General features: G+C 48.0%; 2 protein-coding genes across 3 annotated transcripts; one reads left to right on the forward strand and one right to left on the reverse strand.

The window, feature by feature from the left end:
* Positions 1 to 213: 213 nt before the first annotated feature.
* mfn2 (mitofusin 2) lies at positions 214 to 15820 on the reverse strand. Its single transcript, XM_072449297.1, has 18 exons — positions 15538 to 15820; positions 14737 to 14918; positions 13475 to 13610; positions 12371 to 12533; positions 11766 to 11890; positions 9867 to 9975; positions 9450 to 9557; positions 9155 to 9308; positions 8550 to 8617; positions 8341 to 8462; positions 7871 to 7997; positions 7697 to 7801; positions 6763 to 6865; positions 5667 to 5887; positions 3999 to 4154; positions 3000 to 3196; positions 2302 to 2436; positions 214 to 1177 (listed from the first exon to the last, which is right to left on the reverse strand). Exons 2-18 carry the CDS (start codon positions 14912 to 14914, stop codon positions 1108 to 1110), a joined length of 2277 nt encoding a protein of 758 aa, XP_072305398.1. The 5' UTR covers positions 14915 to 14918; positions 15538 to 15820; the 3' UTR covers positions 214 to 1107.
* A 474-nt stretch (positions 15821 to 16294) lies between these two features.
* dedd (death effector domain containing) lies at positions 16295 to 26445 on the forward strand. Of its 2 annotated transcripts, none has more exons than XM_072449298.1 (5): positions 16295 to 16575; positions 17289 to 17747; positions 20168 to 20254; positions 23231 to 23383; positions 25462 to 26445. In XM_072449298.1, exons 2-5 carry the CDS (start codon positions 17372 to 17374, stop codon positions 25848 to 25850), a joined length of 1005 nt encoding a protein of 334 aa, XP_072305399.1. In that variant the 5' UTR covers positions 16295 to 16575; positions 17289 to 17371; the 3' UTR covers positions 25851 to 26445. The 2 variants fall into 2 exon arrangements, with proteins under 2 accessions (XP_072305399.1, XP_072305400.1); XM_072449299.1 differs by having other exon boundaries at positions 16302 to 16575; positions 17286 to 17747.
* The last annotated feature ends 384 nt before the right edge of the window (positions 26446 to 26829 follow it).

Genomic DNA, 26829 nt, shown 5'->3' on the forward strand with positions numbered 1-26829 from the left:
CGTAAGCTATGCCACATTAAGTATTTACACATGGTCATGTGACTTCCTCACTGACCGGTCATTTCATGGCTTCATTTGGTGCACTCACTTTAGCTTGAACCAGGCTTCCAAGTCTCCCATGTTCAGGTGGATGAGTGCTCTAACCATGAGTCACTGTCGCTGCACAAATGAGACATTTTTCTCGGGTCAAATAAAGCCACAAGAGGCACCGACACAGGACTGGATCATTTTATTCAGTAGTGTGGTCAGAGAGTACAGGGCGGGGTCATGTGCAACAACATGCCATCACACAGTGGTGCAGGAGTCATGCTAACTCACCGGAGACCAGCAGCTCTAAGGTTCTGCCAGGAAGCGCTTTGTATAGAAGCCTTTATCAACATCAGCCCGTCCCTGTCTGAGCAGGACATAAAGAGCTAAGCGTGGGTGAAGCATGACTGCACTAATGACATGGTGAGAAACAACACGTTTAAGGAGTCTGTGTGTAGGATTTTGAATCATTTACAACACATTCTATTCTCCATCGCTGCTTTGAACCCAACCCTCTGCATGTGTGAGTATGTACATCAAAGCTTGGGTACCAACACTTTATTTCCCCCATAAATAATGAAGAGCAGCACTTTTTACACAAACGACCCCAACACAGAAGAGAATGGCACGTTGCCATGTGGCGTTTTGGGATGAGCTGATGGCTGTGCGAGGGGAGATCCACCCGGCTTCTCCACGTTTGAACAAAAAGGTGCTTATATGTGATACTAGCTATGTGCCAAGGGCTTGTGAGAGCGCAGAGCAGACTGGAATCTCAGGTATAAAGGCCCGTCTACCATAAATAAAGTTTGAAAATTAGGTACCCTAAATTTATGCAGAATTTAATTTACCGGTAGTTAGAAAATCCTTCGTTCCTTGTTATTCCTTAAAAGTCATTTTTTTCCTGGCAAAAATATATATAAATAGCTTAAGTTAAGATTAATAACCTTATCTTCTTATTCCATCCTCTAGACTCTCGAGTGATTCCACAGTGTTACCACAAGGGGCAGATGGTGCACTACACCTGGACTACTTAGTGTCCATTTGAGTCTGGAGCTGAGGATGACCATGATGTGGCCTTCTTCACTTGCTGTGTTGAAGATACTGCTGGATGAACATGTTGAGCTCACTGTCCAGCCAGCCAGCCTTGTTCCTGGAGCCATAGAAACACACACACGTTACTCATTGTTTAATGTTGTTAATTGTAAAAATTGCGAAATTGGGTTAAAGAAATTGTACTTTTTGGGAGTAGTTTTCTACCACCAAACCTCTTACTGTGAGTAAATTGACAAAAGCTGTTTTTGAGTTGACAATATGAAATAATTTGAAAAGTTCTTTAGTTTTAAAATTTTTGAGTCAATCTCTCGCTCCGCTCGCTGGCGCAGGCCCCAGGCCCCCCTCGCTCCGCTCGCTGGCGCAGGCCCCAGGCCCCAGGCCCCCCTCGCTCCGCTCGCTGGCGCAGGCCCCAGGCCCCCCTCGCTCCGCTCGCTGGCGCAGGCCCCAGGCCCCAGGCCCCAGGCCCCCCTCGCTCCGCTCGCTGGCGCAGGCCCCAGGCCCCAGGCCCCCCTCGCTCCGCTCGCTCGCTGGCGCAGGCCCCAGGCCCCCCTCGCTCCGCTCGCTCGCTGGCGCAGGCCCCAGGCCCCAGGCCCCCCTCGCTCCGCTCGCTCGCTGGCGCAGGCCCCAGGCCCCCCTCGCTCCGCTCGCTCGCTGGCGCAGGCCCCAGGCCCCCCTCGCTCCGCTCGCTCGCTGGCGCAGGCCCCAGGCCCCCCTCGCTCCGCTCGCTCGCTGGCGCAGGCCCCCCTCGCTCCGCTCGCTCGCTGGCGCAGGCCCCCCTCGCTCCGCTCGCTCGCTGGCGCAGGCCCCCCTCGCTCCGCTCGCTCGCTGGCGCAGGCCCCAGGCCCCCCTCGCTCCCCTCGCTCGCTGGCGCAGGCCCCCCTCGCTCCCCTCGCTCGCTGGCGCAGGCCCCCCTCGCTCCCCTCGCTCGCTGGCGCAGGCCCCAGGCCCCCCTCGCTGGCGCAGGCCTCGCTCGCTGGCGCAGGCCCCAGGCCCCCCTCGCTCCTCTCGCTCGCTGGCGCAGGCCCCCTCGCTCCTCTCGCTGGCTGGCGCAGACCCTCTCGCTGGCTGGCGCAGGCCCCCTCGCTCCCCTCGCTGGCTGGCGCAGACCCTCTCGCTGGCTGGCGCAGGCCCCCTCGCTCCCCTCGCTGGCTGACGCAGGCCCCCTCGCGCTCTCGCTCGCCCCCTCGCTCACTGTCCAGTATATTCTGGGGTGTGACTTACCGGAGCAGCTTAGCTTTGCCCTGTAGACTATCCAGCTGCTCGATCTTCTGATTCATGGCCGTCATTTCATCTTCCAGGTTCTGCCGTGTTACGTCCACCTGCTGACAGAGCTGAGCGAACATGCCAGCCAACTCCCTGAAAACACAATCCAGCTTTATGTGGAAAAGCCTCAAGTCATAGGAAAAGATACTGCGTTTTAATTGGATTTAATCTTACTATATAATAAAGTAAAATTAACTGAAACTTAAAATATGTTTTGTTTAATTTGTTCTGGGGATTTGCATAATTTCACTTTTAAGTAAGTAACAGTAGTTATAAATGAAAATTTGAGTCATCTTTCATTTAATGTTTTAAAGTGATATTTCTGCAGCTCCATTCATGCTGTGAGCAATACTTGAACCTCAACCAAGTACATTTTTACCAAGTTTCTGAAGGATTTCTATGTATTTATTAACCTTTATTCAACAAGGTAAAAACACTTTAAGCTCAAAATCATTTTCAAGGGCGTCCTGGTCTAAAAGTGAAACTTTAAAAAGGGAAAAAAACATGTTCTTAGCACTCCCACTCTTTGTTACTTAAACTGGAGCAAAAATCCTTCCCTTAAAGAAAGCAGCTCAAAGTTTCAGTTCAGCGTGTGGACCCGAGCGTGTTGGCCCGTGCGTGTGGGCGCGAGTTGTGGGCGCGTGCGTGTTACTGACTGTTGGACTTGGTGGCTGCAGTTGGATCCGGTGTAGCTGACGATGAGCTGAAGTTTCTCGCTGGCGTAGTCCACAAACTGCCTCTTAAATGCCCTCTCTTTGGCCTTGGTGGTCCAGGTGAGGCGCTCGTAGACGTACAGCAGGCCGTACAGACCCAGAGACAGTGCGATCAGACGCCAGCCCACCGCCTTCCAGATCTGCACCCGACACACAAGCATACGCACACACAAGCATACACACAAATCAGAGCGAAGACACTTGGTCAACAGTTGGACCCATTTTAGACAATCCAGTGCGTGTTTATTAATACAATGAAATGTCTGCTCTGATTGGTCACGTGGACAGTTCTATAATAATCAAATTCATTATTAATGGGATCAGATATGTTTAATGTTACCTCTAGGACTATAGTGTGACCAAGTTTTACTTATTTACTTGACATTGCACAATACGTCAAACGTTTGGACACACTTTAACTTTTCAGTTTTTTCTTTATTTACATTGAAGGTTCTGATGGAAGGCATTAAATCTATTATATATTATAATAATATAAAATTTTACACAAAATAATTAGACACTCTTTGCTCTGATCGTGCTTTTTCTTTTTGGACAGGCAATGTCTTCAGTATCTACCATGTAAAAAGTAATAAAAATGTTTTAAAAAAGGGTGAATGAGAAGGTTTGTCCAAACTTTTGTTGTAGCATATTACACAGAGCAGAGCAGCAGCAAACCTAGCTTGCCTCATGACACTGTAAGAACACACGACATCATTTGAGTCACAAAAGTTTAGAAAAGGTGGAGATGATTTATGTATGAAAGAAGCTAAATGAAACTCCACTTCATTTTATGTTGTTAAAGGCTGTTGTGTTAGGTCACCCTCTGTCCCCGCAGGAGCCCCCCGTAGGAGCCCCCCGCACCAGGATAGGGGAGGAAACCATCCTCGTTGTGGGGTTTGGGAGTTTGGTGTGAGGCTTCTCTGGTCACACACAAACACTTACCACTCCGCCTACGACCAGCACGCCCATGGATGTCCGTGAGGTGAGGGAGGCCAGGCCTGTCACCATGGAGACCATCAGCTCCTCCTGAGTGACTGAGCTCTGGGGGAACGGGGGCATGCTGGGGTTCACTGGGGTCAGAGCCAGGGGCCGAGGGACCTGCACCAGACCACACAAAGGTCTGTGTTAAAGCACTGCAGCGTCTACTTCTACTTCTACATGTACAATGGACAATACAACATTAGACAATGAAAGAATAAATGTGATGCATTTAAGTTTCCTCTGGGAGAATAGTGTCTGAACACCAGAAAATAGACAGGATAGTTCTTTAAGTGAAGAAAAATATTACTTTTAGAGATATCAAATTGAAACTGTAGTTTATGGGTACGTTTTTCATCATGTAATGTTTATAATAATTATTATTTATTAAATAATATAATATTATTAAATAATATCTGGTTTAAATATCTTTAGTATTTCAGTAAACTAGGTCTTAGTGAAGATTTGTTCCAAGAAAACTTTAGTCAGATTTTTTAATTAGAGTTAATGAGATAAAACTAGAGTCCAAGCTTGTACAGTGTGTGTACAGTGTGGTGTGCAGTGTGTGGTGTGCAGTGTGCGGTGTGCAGTGTGCAGTGTGCAGTGTGCAGTGTGCAGTGTGCAGTGTGCAGTGTGCGGTGTGCGGTGTGCGGTGTGCGGTGTGCAGTGTGCAGTGTGCAGTGTGCAGTGTGTAGTGTGCGGTGCGGTGTGTGGTGTGCAGTGTGTGGTGTGCAGTGTGCGGTGTGCGGTGTGTGGTGTGCGGTGTGTGGTGTGCAGTGTGTGGTGTGCAGTGTGTGGTGTGCGGTGCGGTGTGTGGTGTGCACTGTGGTGTACAGTGTGGTGTGCACTGTGGCGTGCAGTGTGGTGTGCACTGTGGCGTGCAGTGTGGTGTGCAGTGTGGTGTGCAGTGTGGTGTGCAGTGTGGTGTGCAGTGTGGTGTGTGTGCAGGTGCTGCTTTAAGAGCTGATCTTTATGTCTCTGTGGAGGAAACAGACTTTGAAGTTACAAGAGGAATCTATGGAAAAAGTGATTTTAATGAAAGCCTGAAACATCTTGGGGTGAAATGGGACAATGCTTCCAGGTGAAAGCTTACATATCACACTTCACCTGTTTGTGGAGCAATTCTCCACTTTCTTTCACTTATTGTTTATATTAGCAGCCCCAAGAAAGAGTGAAGCTTGAGGTCTGCACTCAGGTTCTCACTGAATCATAATGAAACCAAAAACTGTACAAAGTTTAGTTCTAGTCCTGGATTTAGTCCAAATTATGACAACTTTTAAATAGGATAAAAAAAAAATTAAATGTTCCCTGTATTGATAAATAAAATGTATCTTTCTCTCTTTTGGGGCTGGCCTGTGTCCTGTACTTCTGTTGCCACATTTGGTTTTCTGACAAGACTCCCTTTCAAATGCAAAATAAGGAGGGCTTTGTTTATTTTACAAATTTATCGGGACACTCATCAATTGCTTCCGTTTCTACAATATGATATTGTAATGGGATGAAATGGGACTCAATTTGTTGTAAAACTGTGTAAACATATTCTGAAAACTTTAATAAAATTGTTCCTTCATAGGAAATTAAAAAAAATAATAGGACTATAACAGAGATGCAACCATAAACTGGGGGCCTCACCTGATCACTGTAGCCTGCCAGGGCCCGCCGCGTGTTCTGAGGGCCCAGGAAACGCTTCACCAACATTGTCCAGCCCAGAGAGAAGTGGAAGCTGATGTCCTCCTGGAAGTCGCTGCACAGTTTGTCACAGGCCAGGTCATAGCTGAGGCTGAAGCAGTGACGAGGGACCAGCTTATCCACCTGCTCCCGGACCTCCACGGGCAGGAGAGGCTTCAGACCGTCTGTGTGTACACACACGTACGCACACACACGCACGTACACACACGCACGTACACACACACACACACACACGCACGTACACACACACACACACACGCACGTACGTACGTACACACACACACACACGCACGTACACACACACACACACACACACGCACACACACGCACGTACACACACACACACACGCACGTACGTACACACACACACACACACACGCACGTACGTACGTACACACACACACACACACACGCACGTACACACACACACACGCACGTACACACACACACACGCACGTACACACACACACACGCACGTACACACACACACACGCACGTACACACACACGTACACACACACACGCACGTACACACACACACGCACGTACACACACACACGCACACACACACACACACACGCACACGCACGTACACGTACACACACACACACACACGCACGTACGTACACACACACACACACGCACGTACGTACACACACACACGCACGTACACACACACACACGTACACACACACGCACGTACACACACACACACGCATGTACACACACACACACGCACGTACACACACACGTACACACACACACGCACGTACACACACACACGCACACACACACACACACACACACGCACACGCACGTACACACACACACACACGCACGTACACACACGCACGTACACACACACACGCACGTACACACACACACACACGCACGTACACACACGCACGTACACACACACACGCACGTACACACACACACGCACGTACACACACACACGCACGTACACACGAGGGACATGAGGAACATGAATGACACGAGGGACATGAATGACACGAGGGACATGAATGACACAGGCTCACCGATCATGTCTGTCTGTGTGGCCTGTAGAGCAGAGTCGATGGAGGTGGAGCAGCGATGGGACATGTTCTTCCCCAGGCCAGTTTCTATGTGCCGATGAAGCTCCTACACAACATACACAAGTACAGCGTTATGATACTGCGGCAGAGCAGAGACAAATTCTTCAAAAATTCAGCCTTTTATTGGTAGAATATAAACAATTTATATTCAACAAGCGCTTTCTGACGTACACCACCACTATACTTTTATATCAATAGTGCATAAGTACACAGTAGTCTACAAAGCAACATCTGCCAGCTTTAAAAAAATAAAATTAAAAAAAGCTATCACAAAGACATGGAAAACTTTCACAACCTCCACAATGATTAAAAATGGACATATTTCCAGATATTGGCATTAAATATACCAGATATTAATTTCACAAATGTTGAACCTGCTGCTTTCTCTTAGTGATAAGACCTAAGAACTCATTGTATTACAACACAAATCTGTATTGTAACAATCTTCATTTGATTAATGTGACGTCACATGAACACAACCCATAGCCTAATGTTTTATTAAACTGAAACATAAAAGAGGAAAACGTGTTAGTTATAAGAATTAGCTTGCCTACTATTTGATGCCACTGATTATTTTGAAAATAAAAAAGCGGCCACTACTAAACAGAAGTTTCCCATATTATTATTTGTGTCATCAGTGAGGCGGGCTGCGGGGTCGTTCAGCGCCTTTATCCACTTGCACCAGACAATAAACTTCATACAAACAGATCCCCCTGGTCTAGATGCTTCGTTCTGTGTCATGTTCATTTTTGTTGTTAAATTACTTTAAATGTATATGAAATACTATCAGTCAGAGTTCTAGAAAATCAGCAGACTTTCCGATTCTCTTACCCTGGTGGAGTAAATCCTGACAAACAGGAGCATTTTGCTGACTCACATTCTTGTAGACCTTGAGGACCACAGCCGAAGGGTGGAAGTCCAGGTGGAAATCATCGACAAGAAGATTGAGCTTCCGGATCTCTTCAGCCATAGCGTTGGACACCTGCAGACCCCAGATGCAGACATAGCACACACATATGTAGAACACCAGGCCGACCTGGGCTGAGCTTACCTGTCGCTCCACCTCCTCTGTGATCTTCTTAATCTTAGTTTTACAGTCCAGGGTCAGCAGGTCCAGTTGCTTATCCAAGAACTCCAGACGGTCCTGGCGATCTTCTTTGGTGTCTAAACAATACGTCCTGTAAACAAATGAAGACTTGTCAAAAAGATACCCAGAGACTAATCTATACAAAACTAGTATAGAAACAAGATACTTAATAGAGAAGGGATAAACAAATGGTCAAGGTTGGATCTTTCCTGAATAGTTTTCAAATGTTGTTTAATATACAGTATATAGAGTGAGCGCTCTTCCAATAGTTGATCTTTGACATCAATAACAGTGGCAGCTCCTCATGAGGATTTACTCTGTCAAGTCTGTTAACCAACCAGTGTTCAAATCAGAAGAAAAACTAAAAATGCAAACCCTTTCCCTTCTGTCAGTCTGTTTTAAGTCCCCCGGCCCCTCCAGCAGCCCTCGCTCACCTCTGCTCCTGCGCTGCGATGTGCACCGACTCCATGATGCCTCGCAGGGCCTCGCTGATCTGCTTGGCTCTCACTGTGTGCTGCTCAAACTTGGTTTTTACAGCGGACTGCGAAATGCACTCCTGCAACACAAAGTGGCAGACGAACAACAAGTTTACCAAGTCATGTTTTATTTCTATACTAAGATGGTGTTAATATGAAAGTACTACCTCAAATCTTCTTTCAAAGTTTTGAAACTCGAACATTCGTGCTTGAAAGCCCTCAGCTAGTGCTCCTCCTGAAACAAAGCAAGCCTGTGGTCACAACAATTCAAAAAACACGTACAGGGAGCATTATGTGCATTAGGATTAGGGCGATATGCTTTTATCAGGATGCATTATTTATATTGCATTGTAGTCTCAATGTCTTATGACTGCAATATGACTAAAAGTAAAGACTTTTCATAAACCCTTTCAATGCTCCGTCATCAGAATGGAGGCAAAATGAAGTAAACCATCACACACTTTCATTTCATATTTAGAAAAAGTTGACATCTTTATCATCGCTATTAGAGTTGCCATTTATGTTTCTAGATGAAGGATTTAGTTGACAGTAAACATCCAAAAGCATTAACACATAATTGATTAACAGCCCCTTTGTTGATGCCTAAACTACAGAGTTAGCAGCTTTTAATAAGACCCCACAAATATTTGCTCCTGCAGAGGAAACTATCATCATTGTGCAACAAAATACATTAAGACACCAGAAGCCAATATTTGTCCAAGTCCAAATGAAGCTGTAGAACGTGTGTGCGGGTGCTGCGGGTGCTGCGTACCTGTCTCAGGCATTCCCTGAGCTTTCTGCACTCGGGCCTGCAGCACTTCCTTAGCAGACACAAAGAAGATGCGGTCTGCGGCCTGGGCTCGCTCCACCACACGCAACTCCTCCACCAGGAAGTCTGTGCAGCGCTCCATGTGCTGCCGCCGCACCTGAGACGCAGAAGAACAGCAGAATATTATTGATAATGTAGGATAACATTTACTTAAGACGGTGGAAACACTGGGATGGCACCAATCGGCTCTGTAGTGAACCAGTGGGAACAGTGTTGTGTAAAGCAGGACCAGACTGACCTCCTCCATGTACTCGGGCTCGGAGGCTGAGGCGTCCCAGCGGTTGTTGAGGATGAAGATGTTTGGGCTGGACAGTCTCTCGTTGACCTTGTGGAAGAAGGACTTCTCCTGTAAAATCACCACAGACATTCACCAGAAAGGTTGATATCAGGACATTAACAAAGTGGAAATATTTAGTGAGCTGCCAATTTGACAAAAAAAAACAGAACAGATAGAATTATGTACTTTACTCAGGCGCAATCTATAAGTCAAGATCACGTATAATAATTCCAAAGTTGTGTCAAAGTGAATTGACAAGTCTATCAAGTCTAAGCTGGCATAAACCAACCACTAACACATAAATATGATGTTCATCATATTTTGAATGATTGATGTCATGGCTGTCCCGTGGGCAAGAGCAGCTGCACAGTATGTTACCGTCTGCATGAGCGTGGACTCGGAGTTGGCTACCAGGACAAACACATCAGCGTCCAGACAGAACTTATCGATCCAACTGTCCAGCTCTGTGGTCACATCGATGCCAGGGCTGTGGACAGAGACAGGGCACAGATCAGAGTGTTGTGGAAACGTATAATCTATTTCAATTTACAACGATTTTTTATCTTTTCTTATATTGATCGATGTCGATTTTTCCTCAGTCTTAAAAAAAAAAAAAATACACAGGTAGTGTTCAGGTGTAGAGAAGAGTGCCAGGATCACTTGTTTTTTAAGAACCATATTGAGCCTAACAACTGAATCAACAGAAACTGGTGCAGTGTCCGGATGCTACATTAGGTTTTAAAGCCCTAGTATGTAACGTTTTAGTAAAAAAATAAAATAAAAAATACGTTTATTGACAGAATTCACAAACATAGGAACTTGCTTTGGTGATTCGTTGCAACATAAACAACTAACAATGATAAAACAACCTACACAAGTCAAAAAGTGCATTAATTAAATAAAAACAAATTAAATCTGCTACAGGATGAAAACCAAAATAGGCTTACTATGTACACAAAATTTACAGTTCAATTTAGAGATGTAGTGTAGAAAGTGATTGATTCAATTGTAGTTAAAGTGACAGTGTTTAAGAAGTGTTCATGAGTCCAACGGCAGAGGGAAAGAAACTGTTCTTGTGGCGAGAGGTTCTGGTCCGGATTGACCGTAGCCTCCTGCCTGGGGGGAGTGGCCTCCTGCCTGAGGGGAGTGGCCTCCTGCCTGAGGGGAGTGGCCTCCTGCCTGAGGGGAGTGGCCTCCTGCCTGAGGGGAGTGGCCTCCTGCCTGAGGGGAGTGGCCTCCTGCCTGAGGGGAGTGGCTCAAATAGTCCATGTCCAGGGTGAGAATGGTCAGCTGTGATCCGACCTGCTCGCCCCAGAGCCCTGGAGACGTACAGGTCCTGCAGAGATGGAAATCTGTAGCCGATCAGCGTTGTAGTCTCAGTTTGTCCCTGGCTGTGGCTCCAGCGTACCACACGGTGATGGAGGAGGTGAGGATGGACTCAATGATGGCCGTGTAGAACTGCACTATCATCTCCACTGGCAGTTTGGCTTTCCTCAGCTGCCACAGGAAGTACATCCTCTGCTGGGCCTTATGATGGGGGAGCTGATGGTTGGCTCCCACTTGAGGTTCTGGGTGATGATGATGCCGAGGGAGTCCACGGTGGTGATGGGGGAGTCTGTGATAGTGAGGGGGGGCTGTGACTTTCCTGAAGTCCACGATCATCTCCACTGTCTTCTGGGCGTTAAACTCCAGGCTGTTACCGCTGCACCAGGACACCAGCCGGTCCACCTCCCTCCTGTAGACAGACTCCTCCCCTTCCAAGATAAGCCCGGTGAGGGTGGTGTCGTCCGCAAACTTCATCGGTTTTACGGAGTCATGGCTGAAGGTGCTGCAGTTTGTGTACAGGGAGAAGAGCAGGGGAGAAAGTACACAGCCCTGTGGACGTTCTTTCCCAGCTGCACGCACTCTTCCCCAGCTGCACGCACTGCCTCCGATCCGTCAGGGTGAGCTGCCTCTCCACACACCTGACCCGTGCTTAGCCTGGAGGAGCCTTGTCCTGCTTGTAGCCAAGCAAATGGAATCATGGAGGTGACGAGCGACCTCACTTATTAACGGTGAGCAAATTATTTGGAAAATTTGGAAAACAGCCCACTCACTGTAACAATCCATGTTTTTCCAAGAGGGTTGGATGCATGGGAGTATACACCACCTCATAATGAATATTTTTATTTGAGTGTATTTATTGGCCAAAATAGTATACAGTGGGGTATTAAATCTGGAATGATGCCGTGGCTTTGATACAGCGCTGTGTAGCTGTGCAAGAGGATGAGGAGTTACCTGTCCACCAGCACCAGGTCGTCCCGAAGCAGGGCACACTTGCTTTTGGGCCACATGACACACACCAGACTGCCTGCGTCCAGCTGCTCATCCTGGTGCAGAGCGTGGGCCAGCTGGTTCACCGTCTGCACACACAGAACCCACTTACACTATATGTCTTTAACCGGGGGTAAAAAGAAATATTTCTCAAGTTAGTCAAATAGAAAAAAATGAGTAAACTGTGAAAGATGTGAACATTTGAAAATCAACCATTTAACAAAATTAAAATCTAATAAATCTATATTTTTAAAATATGTTATAAATTCATAAATGCTTTTAATATTCGTTTTATAAATTAGTAATATTACAATTAAATCAATTCTTGGTACTGCAAATATTATCTTAATCTCAGATTTCATGCAAAACACAGAGTTCAGGGAATTGTTATAAAAAATATTTAAACATTAATCTCACATTATTTTACTTAAATTTGATGCATCAAATTGTTAATTCACACATATTGCATTCTTTAATATGAAAAAAAAAATGAATGAGAGCATTTAGGTATTGAAAGATTTGATTCCCATCCGTCAATTCTAAAGTTTCAGAGTTTAGGCTGGCGATACCTTGATGCTCTTGCGCTCCTCGGACCCCTCGGTCAGGATGAAGGCTTCTGCTCTATCGGTGCCCTCCACTCGCAAGAAGCAGTTGGTGGTGTGTCCGATCCCCGAAGGCAGCACCTTGTCGCACAGCATGGCATTGATCACAGAGCTCTTTCCATTACTGGTCCTGTGGGGCCCAAAGCACACGGCTCAGAGCCAGCCAGAGAGCCAGCCAGAGAGCCAGCCAGAGCGAGAGCCAACCAGAGAGAGAGCCAACCAGAGAGAGCGCCAGCCAGAGAGAGCGCCAGCCAGAGAGAGCGCCAGCCAGAGAGAGAGCCAACCAGAGAGAGAGCCAACCAGAGAGAGAGCCAACCAGAGAGAGCGCCAGCCAGAGAGAGCGCCAGCCAGAGAGAGCGCCAGCCAGAGAGAGCGCCAGCCAGAGAGAGCGCCAGCCAGAGAGAGAGCCAGCCAGAGAGAGAGCCAGCCAGAGAGAGAGCCAGCCAGAGAGAGAGCCAGCCAGAGAGAGAGCCAGCCAGAGAGAGAGCCAGCCAGAGAGCGCCAGCCAGAGAGCCAGCCAGAGAGAGAGCCAGAGAGAGCCAGAGAGCCAGCCAGCCAGAGAGAGAGCCAGCCAGAGAGAGAGCCAACCAGAGAGAGAGCCAACCAGACAGAGAGAGCCAACCAGAGAGAGAGCCAGGGAGCCAGCCAGAGAGAGAGCCAGGGAGCCAGCCAGAGAGAGAGCCAGAGAGCCAGCCAGAGAGAGAGCCAGAGAGCCATTATCCAACATTGTGATAAATACTTTTGCAATTAAGTTTGACTAATTGATGTTAATTGTTACCTAGTCAAACAATCTAAAAACGTTTAAAGGAACTTCCACCAGATAAAAGCAAAAACTATGCCAAATGGAGGCTTCTTGATCGGTATTTATAAAGCCACATAATGTTCTTAATTTTGATCTGATACTGGTGAATAAACATGTCATGAGTGAGAATCCATTTATGGTTCACGTGATTATTAAAATTGTCAATGATTATTTGAGTAGTTGAATTATTCTGATTACCAACAGGACAAAACGTTTCAAACAACAGTTTTTTTCATAAAGCGATGCAGATAAGAGTGTGAAGTCCGCACCTCCCAAAGAAGACCACCTTCATGTGTCTGCGAGCCAGGACCTCCACAATGCCAGCTGCTTTGCTCTGGTATGCAAACACCTCCTGCACCTGCTCCTCTGTGGTGACCGGGTCCAGCTCCTCATTTTTATATGTATCTGCAACAACCAAACCGTTTTACTACGTATGAAATGACACAGTTCTGAAAAAGTTTAAGACTGATCATGGTAGTGATGACACTTATTTGTGGAACCAAAATGACCATGAAAAGTGTTAAAAAGTATTCATTAGAAAGATTGGTATAGAGCAGGGGTGGGCAAACTACGGCCCCTTTTTTGGCCTCAGGCATCTGTCTGCACTTGTATCCTTACTAAATATGACGTGAAATGAATAAAATAATAGATTCAATAGCCTATATTTGACAGAAAATGGATATTTTATTTATTTATTTTTCACACCAATGAACGCTGGCCGGCCCTCCGCTACTTGCCTGGATTCGAATATGGCCCTCGGAGGAAAATAATTGCCCACCCCTGGGGTGGGCAATTAGTGAAGTTAGTGAAGTTGACATTTTGTATTTGGATATATGGTCGGGGATGAGACAAAACCATTCACTTACAGGTCCCTTATCCTGACTGTTTGGACACTGCCTTAGTGACATTTTACACTTGATAATGTAAAATAATGTTAATGGATTGTGTTGTCAGCTTCCAAATCGGTCTGGCTCTCTTTTGCTCCCAGAACACTTAAGCTGAGGCGTGGCTAATGCTACTGCAAGACGATTTGACAAGAGAGAACACAGATTCAGGTAGCAAGACGCAAGATAAACAGAAAAGAATCATGACTTGATCTTGTATGAAACCACCGTATTTCCACTGATGATAGCTGATAAATTGAGCCCACATGCAAAGCAAAAAAAAGCTAACGTATGTTAGCAATAGCAGTTTCCTGTTTATCGACGCATTGTTGGGTCAGTATCAAAAATATGCTTCCAGTGCATAATGCAACTAACATTATCCAAAGCCAATGCATTACATTAAGAGCTCACGCGTCGCTTTAGCCATGTTTCACAGCGACACAAATGTGGAACGTCTTTTGTCGAGGAAATCTGCCTCATGAAGAAAAGGTATAGTATAATTCCGGCAGAGCTCTGCCTCTGGACCCAGAGCCAGGCCCTGACACATTCAAATAACTGTTACAAAGTACTCGAAAGTGCACCGGTCTGGGGACAGTTGAAACGTGGCTATAATCTCCAGAAAGTGTTTAAGTTAGTGGCTACGTTACCCTCCAAAAACACAGAGCTCTCCTTGATGTAGGCGCCAAGCTGCTCGAAGATGCCGTTGATCTTCTTCTTGGCGGTGACAAAGTGCTTGAGGGGCGATGCGCTGACCTCAGCCATCAGTCGTTTGTCCTTCTTACTGTGAGCGGCACTGACACTGGCTCGTGGGAACACCACAGACATGGCACTATGACAAAACACAGGTCAGGGGGATTTAACCATTTTGTATTGCAATATTTTAAATATAATTTTGATGCCAGAAGTGCAGTCTAATTATGCTTTAATTTACTAGTCCATCGGTTAACTATCAATAAATCATGACCAAAACAAGGCTAAATTACTTATTAAATTAAAATTAAATTACTATTATTATATATTCATTTTCATGAATCAATGAAACAGGTGACCTCTGGAGGACCTGTCCCTGTGTGAATACTGGCAGCAGAGACTAAAGAAACTGCCTAAATGACGACATACTAACAGTGGGATCTCCTAGAGGAGCTCAGGCTGTGTGGCCCGTGCCCATGGGCACTGGCACTAGCAGCAGGTGTGTGCCAGGGGCCCGGGGTAAGGGCCAGCCTGGCTCTTAGGCGCGGCGCCCAGGTAAGCCGTTCTGTTCTGCTGCGTATGTCCCTGTAACATTAGTGACCACTATGAAACTGAAATAGTTCCATGTCACAGGAAAAGGACTCAGCTAAAGCACAGCTCTCGGACTCAGTCTGTAGCACCCAGGGTGTCATGAATCTCCTCGGCAGGAGCCCGGGCCCGCCCAGAGCCCTGTCCCCGGGCTTTCAGGCTTCACTCACCGCAGATGTGCTCGTTCTTCAGCGGCGCTTCACGGTCATGTCCCTGCTCTGTGTAACCGTCCTCCTGAGCTGGAGCCCGGGGCAGAGGAGCTGACCAACGTCCTCTGGTTCTCTTCCAGAGAAGCTCTTTATGCCGCAGAGCCGGTCTCAAGTTCTCACGGTCACTTCCCACAGTTAGAAAAGCTCTCACACGGAGGAAGTGCGTTTACATGAGAACCAACGAGCTAAAGCCGAGCTAACGCTAGCATTAGCATAAACACGCCCCTTCCTTTGCTCTCAGCTGTGCTTTGCTGCAGGTGAAAGCGACGTGCTGCCCCCCAGTGCCCGTGAGGAGTACCGCACCACAGATTATTCATATACCATTTTTTAAGAGACAGATTTGACTTTGGCAACGAACATAAGAACATATGGAGGTCATTACAAATGTCTGTATACACAAATAACTGTTACACAATGTTAATGTACGGGTTATTTACTGACATAAACTTACATAGACACAGACAATTGACAGATTCATGTAACAAAGTGCAATAGTAGCAAATGTGTTTTTGATTCGTTGTGTGGTTTATTGGTTCGTGCTGGTAAATGCATACGTTCTGTGGGAAACCAGTGCCTTCTTTGTAATATTTGAATAGTAGACTAACAGCAAATGTCACTCTATTTTAGTTTTCCCTCTCTTGTTTGGGCTTTTCTGTGTGTGCATTCCTCTGTCCTGCCACACGGGGCCCCACGCCTCTCCACACCAGTGCGCTCCGGATGTTTGCGCTGCGTAAAACGGAAATGCACTTATTTTATTGCGAGTCTGTGCGCCGCGGCTGACCAGAGGATTGTTGCCTTCCCCGGGTCTGCACAGGACAAACGCTTTCCATGCTTAGTGCCAAGGGCCCGTTATGTGCGGCGCAAGAGCCTGAAGCACTGATCTGTTGAAGAGCGGACACGTCTGCGATGGCGCTACACTGAGGAGCACAAGTGTTAGCCTGGGACCAGCTAGCCCCGTTACACCGTGAGCTGTGGGACCGAGCGAGCAGCAGGAGAGAGGTAAAAGACCCGCTCTGTGTCCCGTGTCTGTGCGTCACCTGGATCAGCGCTTTAAAGACGAGGCAGTTTTAGGAGGACGTGAAATGGCGGTGTTTGGTAACGCGCTGCGCACGTTAGCCACAGCAAATGCCTGACGGTTTGTTCCCTCTTTGTAGACAGTCCTTAGGCTTCCGATGCCAACGTGTTGAGGTTCTGTCTTCCTGAGCGCGGCTGCGCAGGCACACGGCACTACCAGGGGCTCCAGGGGCCCGCTCCGTGCGCGTGAGGCTGAAGCGTGCGCGCGTGTGAGGCTGAAGCGTGCGCGCGTGTGAGGCTGAAGCGAGGCTGAAGCGAGGCTGAAGCGAGGCTGAAGCGAGGCTGAAGCGAGGCTGAAGCGTGCGCGCGCGCGCGAGGCTGAAGCGCGCGCACACGCACAGGGGCCACAGAACTCGCAGTTCACATTTGAACCTTTAAGGTCAATGTCCATCTTCGGTGCCTCTTGTTTTCTTATAGAATAAATATAAAACCGACATTAAGCTTCTCCCTTTTTGCGCCGGATGCCCTGTCACAGATCACTACAGAAGAGTTATATTTAGGGCTATTTGGGTCATTTATTTATCTGCTCATTGTTATGTGTATTAGTGTAGCTTCCAGAGGCCGGTTGATTTAAGAGCATTAGTTCATTTGAGTGACATGTGTTTCTTGCTGTGTTTTACCTCTGCTCTCCTCAGCAGCTCTGCAGAGCGCGTCTCGGCGCCCACACCAGTGCTAGGACGTATCTTCAGACTCTTCACCACCGGCGCTGGAAGCTGCCGTCATGCCTTTGTCCTTGGAGAGCAGCTCCCTCTCTGCCTCGCCCTGTGCCCCGCCCTGTGCCAAGCGGCCCCGCTGCTCCGAGCCCTGGCCCGAGGAGACGGTGGACAACTCATTCGGACTCTACTCTCTGCACCACATGTTTGACATTGTGGGCTCCCAGCTCACGCACCGTGATGTGCGCGTGCTCTCCTTCCTGTTTGTGGACGTGATCGACGAGTACGAGCGCGGCGGCATCAGATGTGGGCGGGACTTCCTGCTGGCTCTGGAGCGTCAGGGCCGTTGTGACGAGTCAAACTTCAGACACGTGTTGCAGCTGCTGCGGATCATCACTCGCCACGACCTGCTGCCGTACGTGAGCCTGAGGAAACGCCAGGCCGGTGAGAGCGCCAGTATATGTGTGTATACGTGTGGCCAGAGGGGGCGCTAGTGGGATAAGCAATCGTTGTTATTTATGCGTGTGCCCAGAGGAAGCACAGAGCAGTGGTCAAACTTAAACAAACACTGAGAAGGTGTACAATATGGAGGCCCCTGAGGGCCACGCAAAAGCTTTCTTTAAAAGAGTCTTCAAAAGATGATATAATACATAACTTTATTCATTTTCTACCGCTTGTTCCCGTTAAAGCTTTATCCCAGTGAACGTGGCTCTCGGGGGGCCTCGTGCTACAGGAACAGCGATATTATTTGTTCTGAAGAAGAAATTCCTCTTTAGCTTAATAACACGTGAAAACCAGACACTCAAATATTACAATACAATTATAAAGGGCTGCAACAATTAATTGACTAATCGTGACTAGTCGACTATAAAAAGAATTGTACTTGTGTTTTGATCATCATGATCTGGAATGATACAGACTTTAAAACACAATAGACCTTTATGACACAGTGCTGATGTCAGACATGTCCAAACTATGGTCTGGGGGTCAAATGCGGCCCTAAGACCGATGCCTGCTTCCGGCTAAGTTGGTCCAAACAACAAAAAGTTGTACTTTACTGAAAAATTTGAAAATTCAAGCATTTTGATGTTATACCAACTTAATATAATATAATAATAACAATATAATATGAGGTTCCAAGTCTTATTAAAGGTGTGGAGGCTCATCGAAAGTATGTCAGTGCAAAATCTCGAATGATTCACTTTGTCAGTTGACATTTTCTACGACTTGTTCCTGTTAAAGCTTTATCCCAGTGAACTTGGCTCTCGGGGGCCTCGCGCTACAGGAACCGGGTCGTCTGTGGCCCTCTGCGCCGTATAAATTTCAAAATATGGACCTCAGTGAAAAAAGTTTGGACACCCCTGGCTTATGTAAAACACTTCAGTCTTCAGTACAGGAATTGCTGACTAGTAAAATAAACAGACTATAAAAAGTGTTTCAACTTTACAACTATGAGGGAGTGAGGTGAGTGAGGTGAGTGAGGTGAGTGAGGTGAGTGAGGTGAGTGAGGTGAGGTGAGCGAGCGAGGTGAGCGAGGTGAGCGAGGTGAGCGAGGTGAGCGAGCGAGGTGAGCCAGCGAGGTGAGCGAGCGAGGTGAGCGAGCGAGGCGGGCGGGCGAGGCGAGCGGGCGAGGCGAGCGAGGCGGGCGAGGCGAGCGGGCGAGGCGAGCGAGCGAGGTGGGCGAGGCGAGCGAGGCGGGCGAGGCGGGCGAGGCGAGCGGGCGAGGCGGGCGAGGCGAGCGGGCGAGGCGAGCGAGGTGGGCGAGGCGAGCGAGGCGGGCGAGGTGAGCGAGGCGGGCGAGGCGGGCGAGGCGAGCGGGCGAGGCGAGCGAGCGAGGCGGGCGAGGCGAGCGAGCGAGGCGGGCGAGGCGAGCGAGGCGGGCGAGGCGGGCGAGGCGAGCGAGCGAGGCGGGCGAGGCGGGCGAGGCGAGCGGGCGAGGCGAGCGGGCGAGGCGAGGCGAGCGAGGCGAGCGGGCGAGGCGAGCGGGCGAGGCGAGCGAGGCGGGCGAGGCGAGCGGGCGAGGCGAGCGGGCGAGGCGAGCGAGGCGGGCGAGGCGAGCGAGGCGGGCGAGGCGAGCGGGCGAGGCGAGCGAGGCGGGCGAGGCGAGCGGGCGAGGCGAGCGAGGCGGGCGAGGCGGGCGAGGCGGGCGAGGCGGGCGAGGCGAGGCGGGCGAGGCGAGGCGGGCGAGGCGGGCGAGGCGAGGCGGGCGAGGCGAGGCGAGGCGAGCGAGGCGAGGCGGGCGAGGCGAGGCGGGCGAGGCGAGGCGAGGCGGGCGAGGCGAGGCGGGCGAGGCGGGCGAGCGGGGCGAGCGAGGCGAGCGGGGCGAGCGAGGCGAGCGGGGCGAGCGAGGCGAGCGGGGCGAGCGAGGCGAGCGGGGCGAGCGAGCGAGGCAGGCGAGCGGGGCGAGGCAGGCGAGCGGGGCGAGCGAGGCGAGCGGGGCGAGCGGGGCGAGCGAGGCGAGCGAGGCGAGCGGGGCGAGCGAGGCGGGCGAGCGGGGCGGGCGAGCGGGGCGGGCGAGCGGGGCGGGCGAGCGGGGCGGGCGAGCGAGGCGGGCGAGCGAGGCGGGCGAGCGGGGCGAGCGGGCGAGCGGGGCGAGGCGGGCGAGGCGAGCGAGGCGGGCGAGCGGGGCGGGCGAGCGGGGCGGGCGGGCGAGCGAGCGGGGCGGGCGAGCGGGGCGGGCGAGCGGGGCGGGCGAGCGGGGCGGGCGAGCGAGGCGGGCAGGCGAGGCGAGGCGGGCGAGCGAGGCGGGCGAGCGAGGTGGGCGAGCGGGGCGAGCGAGGCGAGTGATTTACCACTAGATATAGTTGGTGTGTCATGTCTGCCATGATTGTTGCTCTTCATTATTCTTCGTGTGTGTGTGTCAGTGTGTCCCGACCCCGTGGACAAGTATCTGGAGGAGTCGTCCAAAGGCAGTCTGCAGAGCCGGAGCCCGTCAGGCCAGAGGAAAGCAGGTGAGTGTACTCCCGCAGTACTCGGATACATTTACTCACCTACATTTAAAAAGTCTCCTTCCTCTTCTCACTCTGTGTAAATCTACAGGTGACAAAAGCTTTATGTTGAGAACCTGAAAGGATTTGAACACCACTGCTTCAGGTTTTGTGCATTATTTAGTGTTTTGTTCTTCAAATAAACATCAATAAAGTTACTTTTACTTGAGTACCGGTAATATTATTAAGTAACTTTTAATTTTACTCGAGTACAATTGTTGGCTACTCTACCACCTCTGTACACCCATTTGTGCCAGTCATTAAACTCTCTCGGCCCCACATCTGATCTGTCACATGCACATATTAAAAACCCATCAATAGTTAATATTTTGGCCCATGTTTAGAGAAGACATTGGAGGTACTTGGTATTGAATTGTAACATAATACCTTATTTTCCACACTATTAGTTGCACCGGAGTATAAGACGCACCAGCCAAAGAATGCACGATAGAGAAGAAAAAAACATATATAAGTCGCACTGGAGTATAAGTCGCATTTTTGGGAAAATGTATTCAATTCAATCCAAGACATTTAATCTTGAAATGCAAATTAAAATAAAGAAGATGGTGAATATGTGGACGTTTGCTAACGTAACACCTTCAGCTACATGACGCAAAGACAATGAACTGCCGTAAGTGTCTGGTATGTTAAGGCCAAATAAAATAGTGTGTTTCCGGTAACATTGAAAAAAAAAATCAGGTAGGTAGGTCGGATTTAAAAAAAAATAATAATAATAATATATATATATATATATATATATATATATCTCTCTTTCAGAATCCTCGCACATGTTTTGCAGACAGTTCTTTTCTCAGAAGTGAACGCTTCACATTGAAGTGGCCTCATTGGTGCAGATATTTAATAAAATAGTTCTCTACATCTATACTAGTCCAACCACAGGAAAAGAGCCATTAGCAGACAACAACAGAGTGGGGTCTACTCACAATTTGACATTCCTGAAACGTACGGACAGTAAATATGCGATCAAATGTTTACGTTTTTTTTTTTTTTGGGGAAATTCAGGTTGGTCAGGTTACCGGAAACACACAATTTAACGTAACATTAACAGTTATGCAGATAACTATAGCATAAAGGACATGCAAACAAGTTTACCAAAGCATCAGTATTTCCCCAAATCACTAAATCCATTGAATTTTTCTTCCTCTGTGTCACTTCTAAACAACTCCACAAACTCCGGAGGTAGAGGAAGATTCTTCTTCTGGGTCGCTTAGAGCCTCTTGCGGTTGTGAATTTGAAAATAATCAACATGTGAAATGCGGTTGCCAGTGTGAAAATAACGAATAATATCACATATAATTTGCTCTGGAGTATAAGTCGCACCCCGGCCAACTATGAAAAAAGTTGCGGAAAATACGGTATATAATATAATCTGTTCATTGTAAACCGCAGTATTGATCTAAAACCATTGCATTTTAGATTCATTATTTATTAAAGGAATAATAGAGGAATAATAGAGGATTTTTTGCCGATTTGAGAACTCAAGCGACTGTTTAAAAGTGCGCATGCGTGCACTCACCCTCGTGTGGAAGCACGCAACAGCCTCACTGCTACACGTGTTTGTTTTATTTGCGCGATGGATCACATCATCTCTCGTCACCACAGATTTTCTTCTATTTCTGAGCTCAAACACTTTTTCTTTGTCGTCTTTCTCTGTCATCATTTTGTACTGTACACTGAAGGAACTCACTAAACACACAGCGGCATATCAACCACGCATGCGCAGTCATGGAAACGTGCTGCTATCCTGGGAACGAGGCTGCAGGTGTGCAGTAGCACGCAGGGAATGATTGACATGTGGGAGAACTACTCGGCTGTCCACGCCACGAGGAAATGAGACTTGGATTGCGCACCAAAAATCCTCTATTATTCTTTTAAGAACACATAGCGATTCATAGATTGAGGGGAATAAAAAATTAATAGGTAAAATATTAAGAAATTAAAAATAAATCAGTATTTGGCATACAAGCAGGATCGTCAATCTCTTTGAGGTAAAACTGACTGCTCCACTCAGGGCACTAAAACAGATTAGTAAATGAAACGGGTGCATTGACTCTTCTTGAAACGTACAGGGATGTGGGCGCGGCTAGGGGGTAGGTGAAAACTGATTTTTTTTCTGAGCGCTCTAGTCTCAGTTGCAGGACAATACAAAACAGGATTAGGATCAGAACACAACTGTACAACTGTTAGTAAACTAATGATGAGGAAACTCTTGAAACACGTTAAAAGCTCTCAAGTACATGTAGCAGTACAGTATATATCCCCTTTAAAGCTACGTACAGACCGCAGACGCCTAATCGCGCCCGACGCAGAATTTGAGCGCGTGTACATTCGAAAGGTTTACGGCACGCTCGAGCTCTTTGTGCACATGCGCAGTAGAGGTGTTGTCGCGTGAGCAGTGCAGTTGTTGTCCGTGTGACCTTTCATTGTGTAAAATTGCAGATATTGAGAGTGTTATTTTCGCATTTTTGGTTTGTTTCTGTCTCTGTATTCCACCGTGAAAACATCGTACAGCTCCTTTCTCCCACACACGGCCACAATCAATCGTTCGCCTGCCATTGTTGACGAGCAAGGAAAAAGTAGCGCTTCTTGGGGAATTCCACGGGGAATACCGGAAATGCGGAAATACGTACGTACGTCACTGGAGCGTCAGCTCTGATTGGCTGCTGCGGCGGCTGCGACGCTTCTGCTGCAGAGACCTGAACATATCTGAGCGCGTTGCGCAAGCTGCATCGGCCGGCTCATACGCGCGCTCAAAGCGTCGAGAGCGTAAGAAAACGCACCAATTGTGCCGCAAAAACGAAGAAATCGCGCCGCGGATAACGCACTACGTGCTTGACACGCGTTTACCATAGACTTTGAATGTAAACTGGACGCTTCGGCCGCGGCGGTGTGGAATGATGTGTGTTTGTCTGTGTTCAGCCCCACAGCCACTGATCTGCTGCCCCCCTGCAGGGCCACAGGTGGGGCCCTCTCAGGTGGGGCCCTCTGTGAATAAACCAGCCCGAACGTCCCCCACACACAAACGCAAGAGGAGCCAGTGTGTGACCGACTGCAAAGAGAAGCAGACCTGTGGTAAGTATGGACAAGCGAACGCTTACACTGTGTAGTGAGCCTGGGGCGGGGCGTCTGCCTGGGGCGGGGCGTCTGCCTGGGGCGGGGCCTCTGCCTGGGGCGGGGCCGGGGCGGGGCCGGGGCCTCTGTCTGGGCCTCTGCCTGGGGCGGGGCCGGGGCCTCTGCCTGGGGCGGGGCCTCTGCCAAGGGCGGGGCATGGACATACATAGACTTGAAATATGCTAACTCTCTAACGCTCAATAATATCTTTTAGCAAGGCTTTAACCTCAACGTGCTCAATGAATTTCTACCAGCCCAATCCCTCATGTGTTTTATGTGGGCTAATCTGCTAATGCATAATGCTAATGGCTATAAGACACATGCAGTGGACTGGCTCCAGAGTCCCTCAAACCTTCCTGTGATTGATAACAGGAGCATTGAACGCCGTCTGCTGATTATACAGTGTGTGTCTCTGGGGGAACCGCACAGAAAACATGTTTTAGAGAAAATTCAAGATAAACGTCAAACTGGATATGTGTACTTTATGTCTGTGTAGCAAAATGTAAAACATATTTTCAAAACTAAATTGGTTATACAACAAGTCAGTGTAAGGGAGGCTACACAAGCATTACAGAATGCTGTGTTGAACTTTTTATTTTTGGGTATTTTCACATACACGTCACGTGTCACGCGCACATTCAGGACACATTTTCCATGTAAAACAAAATGTCTATAGTGTTTAATAATTATGCAGCTGTCCCAACTTAAAGGATATATTTTTTTAACAATTACAAATGTATTTGTATGAAAGACTGTGAGAGTGAATGGTTGTCTGTAATGTCTGTCTCTGTGTTAACCCTGCGACGAGTTGGCCAATGTCCAGGGTGAACCCCGCCTAAGGCCCGAAGTCACTGGGATAGGCTCCAGTCACCCGCGACCACGAAAGGGAACAAGCGGTAGAAAATGGATGGATGGATGGATAAATGTATTTAATTTAAGAAATACAGTAGGCACACGGCAGGTCAGTATTTTCAGAAAAGTAGTAATATACAAACCAGAGATGTTATTACAACTACTGCGCCACGTACTTACAAAAGTAAGAATAAGATCATTATTTCTTGAGCTGTGTCTTAGACCCTGAACGTCAGAGACAGAGAAGCTCCTTCATGTCGACACGTGTCATGACGTTAAAGAATGTGTACATTTTATGCCCACACATTTATCAACTGTCTGACACAAGTGACTGCAGTCACACTGCAGTACATTTAATGTTTTTTTTTTTTTTATAAATTCCAAAGAATTAAAACACAAGTTCGTGTGGTTTGTAGAAGACATTGTTGTGCACTGTTGTGTTGAATTTTGGCAGAAGAGCAACATTATTTAGAAAGTTTTTTTAAAGCGATAACACCAAAACTGGATGTCACGTCAAGTACCCGTATGTGAGTGATGGGTGATGACGTGTCAGGGTGTGTTGCACATTTCTGATACTGTGTTGACACAGTATTGACAGTTATTGCGCCATCTGGTGGTCTAAAAAGCTAGGCCTTCTGCTTCTGCAGACACGTGAACACAACACTAGGATCGTTCATTCACCAATGCCAACTCTGAAACGGAATATGTTCTGAGGAGCAACAAATAAGAGAGAACTTGGTGAGAAGGAAGATCAGTCTTGGTAATTAAAGCAAATGACAGCCTATTGTACAATAATGTAGGCTGTAATATAAGAAGTGACTCAAAGTGAATGTTAAACTAACACTAAAATAGAGTTTGTAGAGGTTATTATTGTGAAAGACGATTATCTCTCAAAGAGAAACTGACAAATATTTGTCACCGATGAATCACAAACACAGACAGACCTGAGTCTTGTGCTGCAGCTTCAGTGACACCAAAATGACAGATGTGTTGGCCAGGTGACTCTCTGAACATGACACTCGGGTCGACACGTCGCGTCTGGAGTCGTTTGGCCCATCACTAATGAGTGTCCATGGTCTCTCTTAAGTGTTTGGTTTTAAACAAAAAATGTGAGATTGACTGAAAACAATGCTAGCTTCTGACTAGAATGTATTCTGCTGTCCCTGACTGACCTTTGCTCTGTGCAGACATCCGGCTGCGTGTGCGAGCGGAGTACTGCCAGCATGAGTCTGCGCTGCAGGGGAACGTCTTCTCTAACAAACAGGAGGCTGTGGAGCGTCAGTTCGAGCGCTTCAACCAGGCGAACACCATTCTCAAGTCTAGAGACCTGGGCTCCATCATCTGTGACATCAAGTTCTCCGAGCTCACCTACCTGGACGCCTTCTGGAGAGACTACATCAACGGCTCTTTACTGGAGGCCCTCAAAGGAGTCTTCATCACCGATTCTCTCAAACAGGCTGTGGGCCACGAGGCCATCAAGCTGCTCGTAAATGTGGATGAGGAGGATTACCAGGCCGGCCGCCGTAAACTGCTCGGTAACCTAGTGACCGGAGAACTGTGCTCCTCTCGATGGTAGAGCGGCGTTCCTCACCACGGAGTCTACTGCACGTGTCCACTGCTGGAATGGCCGGCTCAGACAACACCAAACAAACAGCAAACATGGGCTGTGCTTTTCATTGTTTTAGCATTCTCTACATTATGTTTAAATATTTATTTTAAAAAGACTATTTTCTGTCCATTTCGGTTGCAACAACACAAACACCTTCACTGCACTCACTCACTTTTGTGCCTGATTACTTCCCCGTTGTAGAGGAAACCCTGTGAAGTCAAAGTGCTGTTCTCATTTTAAACGTTCGCCTCATCCTGTGTGCATCTGCTTGTTCTGGGGCTCCTGTGTGGTGTGGGGGCAGGGCGGGTCAGGGCAGTGGGCTGGTGGTCAGCAGGAGGACAGAGGACACGTGCAGTGGACAGTGGACATGGCTCTGAGGTCACTGTGGACTGTAGCTTCTGGACTGTGACATTATTCTCAATGTTCAAGTGTTCTGTAGGAGAATATGCCGTCTGATCTGAGTGGACATGTGTCCAGTTTCTGATGGACATTGTACTGGTACATTTTGCTTTGTGAGCAGATCCATTACTCTAGAACTGCATATTAAACTTTTTTAATTCAATGAGGGTTTTTTTCCTAACCACACACTCAATGATATAGACGCAATCATTGTCCTATGAGGTTCTTTGATCTTATCATTTTATACTTCTGAGCTAACTCATTAAACATCGTCCCTGGATGGCGCTGTGTAAATCAGCTGAGAAGATCCATCACTTGACTCTGATTAAGACTGCCAGTGAACAGTCCAAACTTAATGCTCTGAAAAAATGAAATTTCAAAAGAAAGATTCAGTCATTGTCTTGAATCAAGTTTCCTGAATCAAGTTTCCTGAATCAAAGATTCAAGATCTCCAACAGGGGCTGAAAGATAAGATGTACTTAGAGTAGACCATAATTCTGAGATCACGTTTGGCAGCTTCATGATGTTTGAACTAAAGCCGTCTGCT

This window comes from Eucyclogobius newberryi, unplaced genomic scaffold (genome assembly GCF_026437365.1).
Source record: "Eucyclogobius newberryi isolate DKJ021-1_F unplaced genomic scaffold, fEucNew1.0.hap1 SCAF_17, whole genome shotgun sequence".
NCBI classification, from domain to species: Eukaryota; Metazoa; Chordata; class Actinopteri; order Gobiiformes; family Gobiidae; genus Eucyclogobius; species Eucyclogobius newberryi.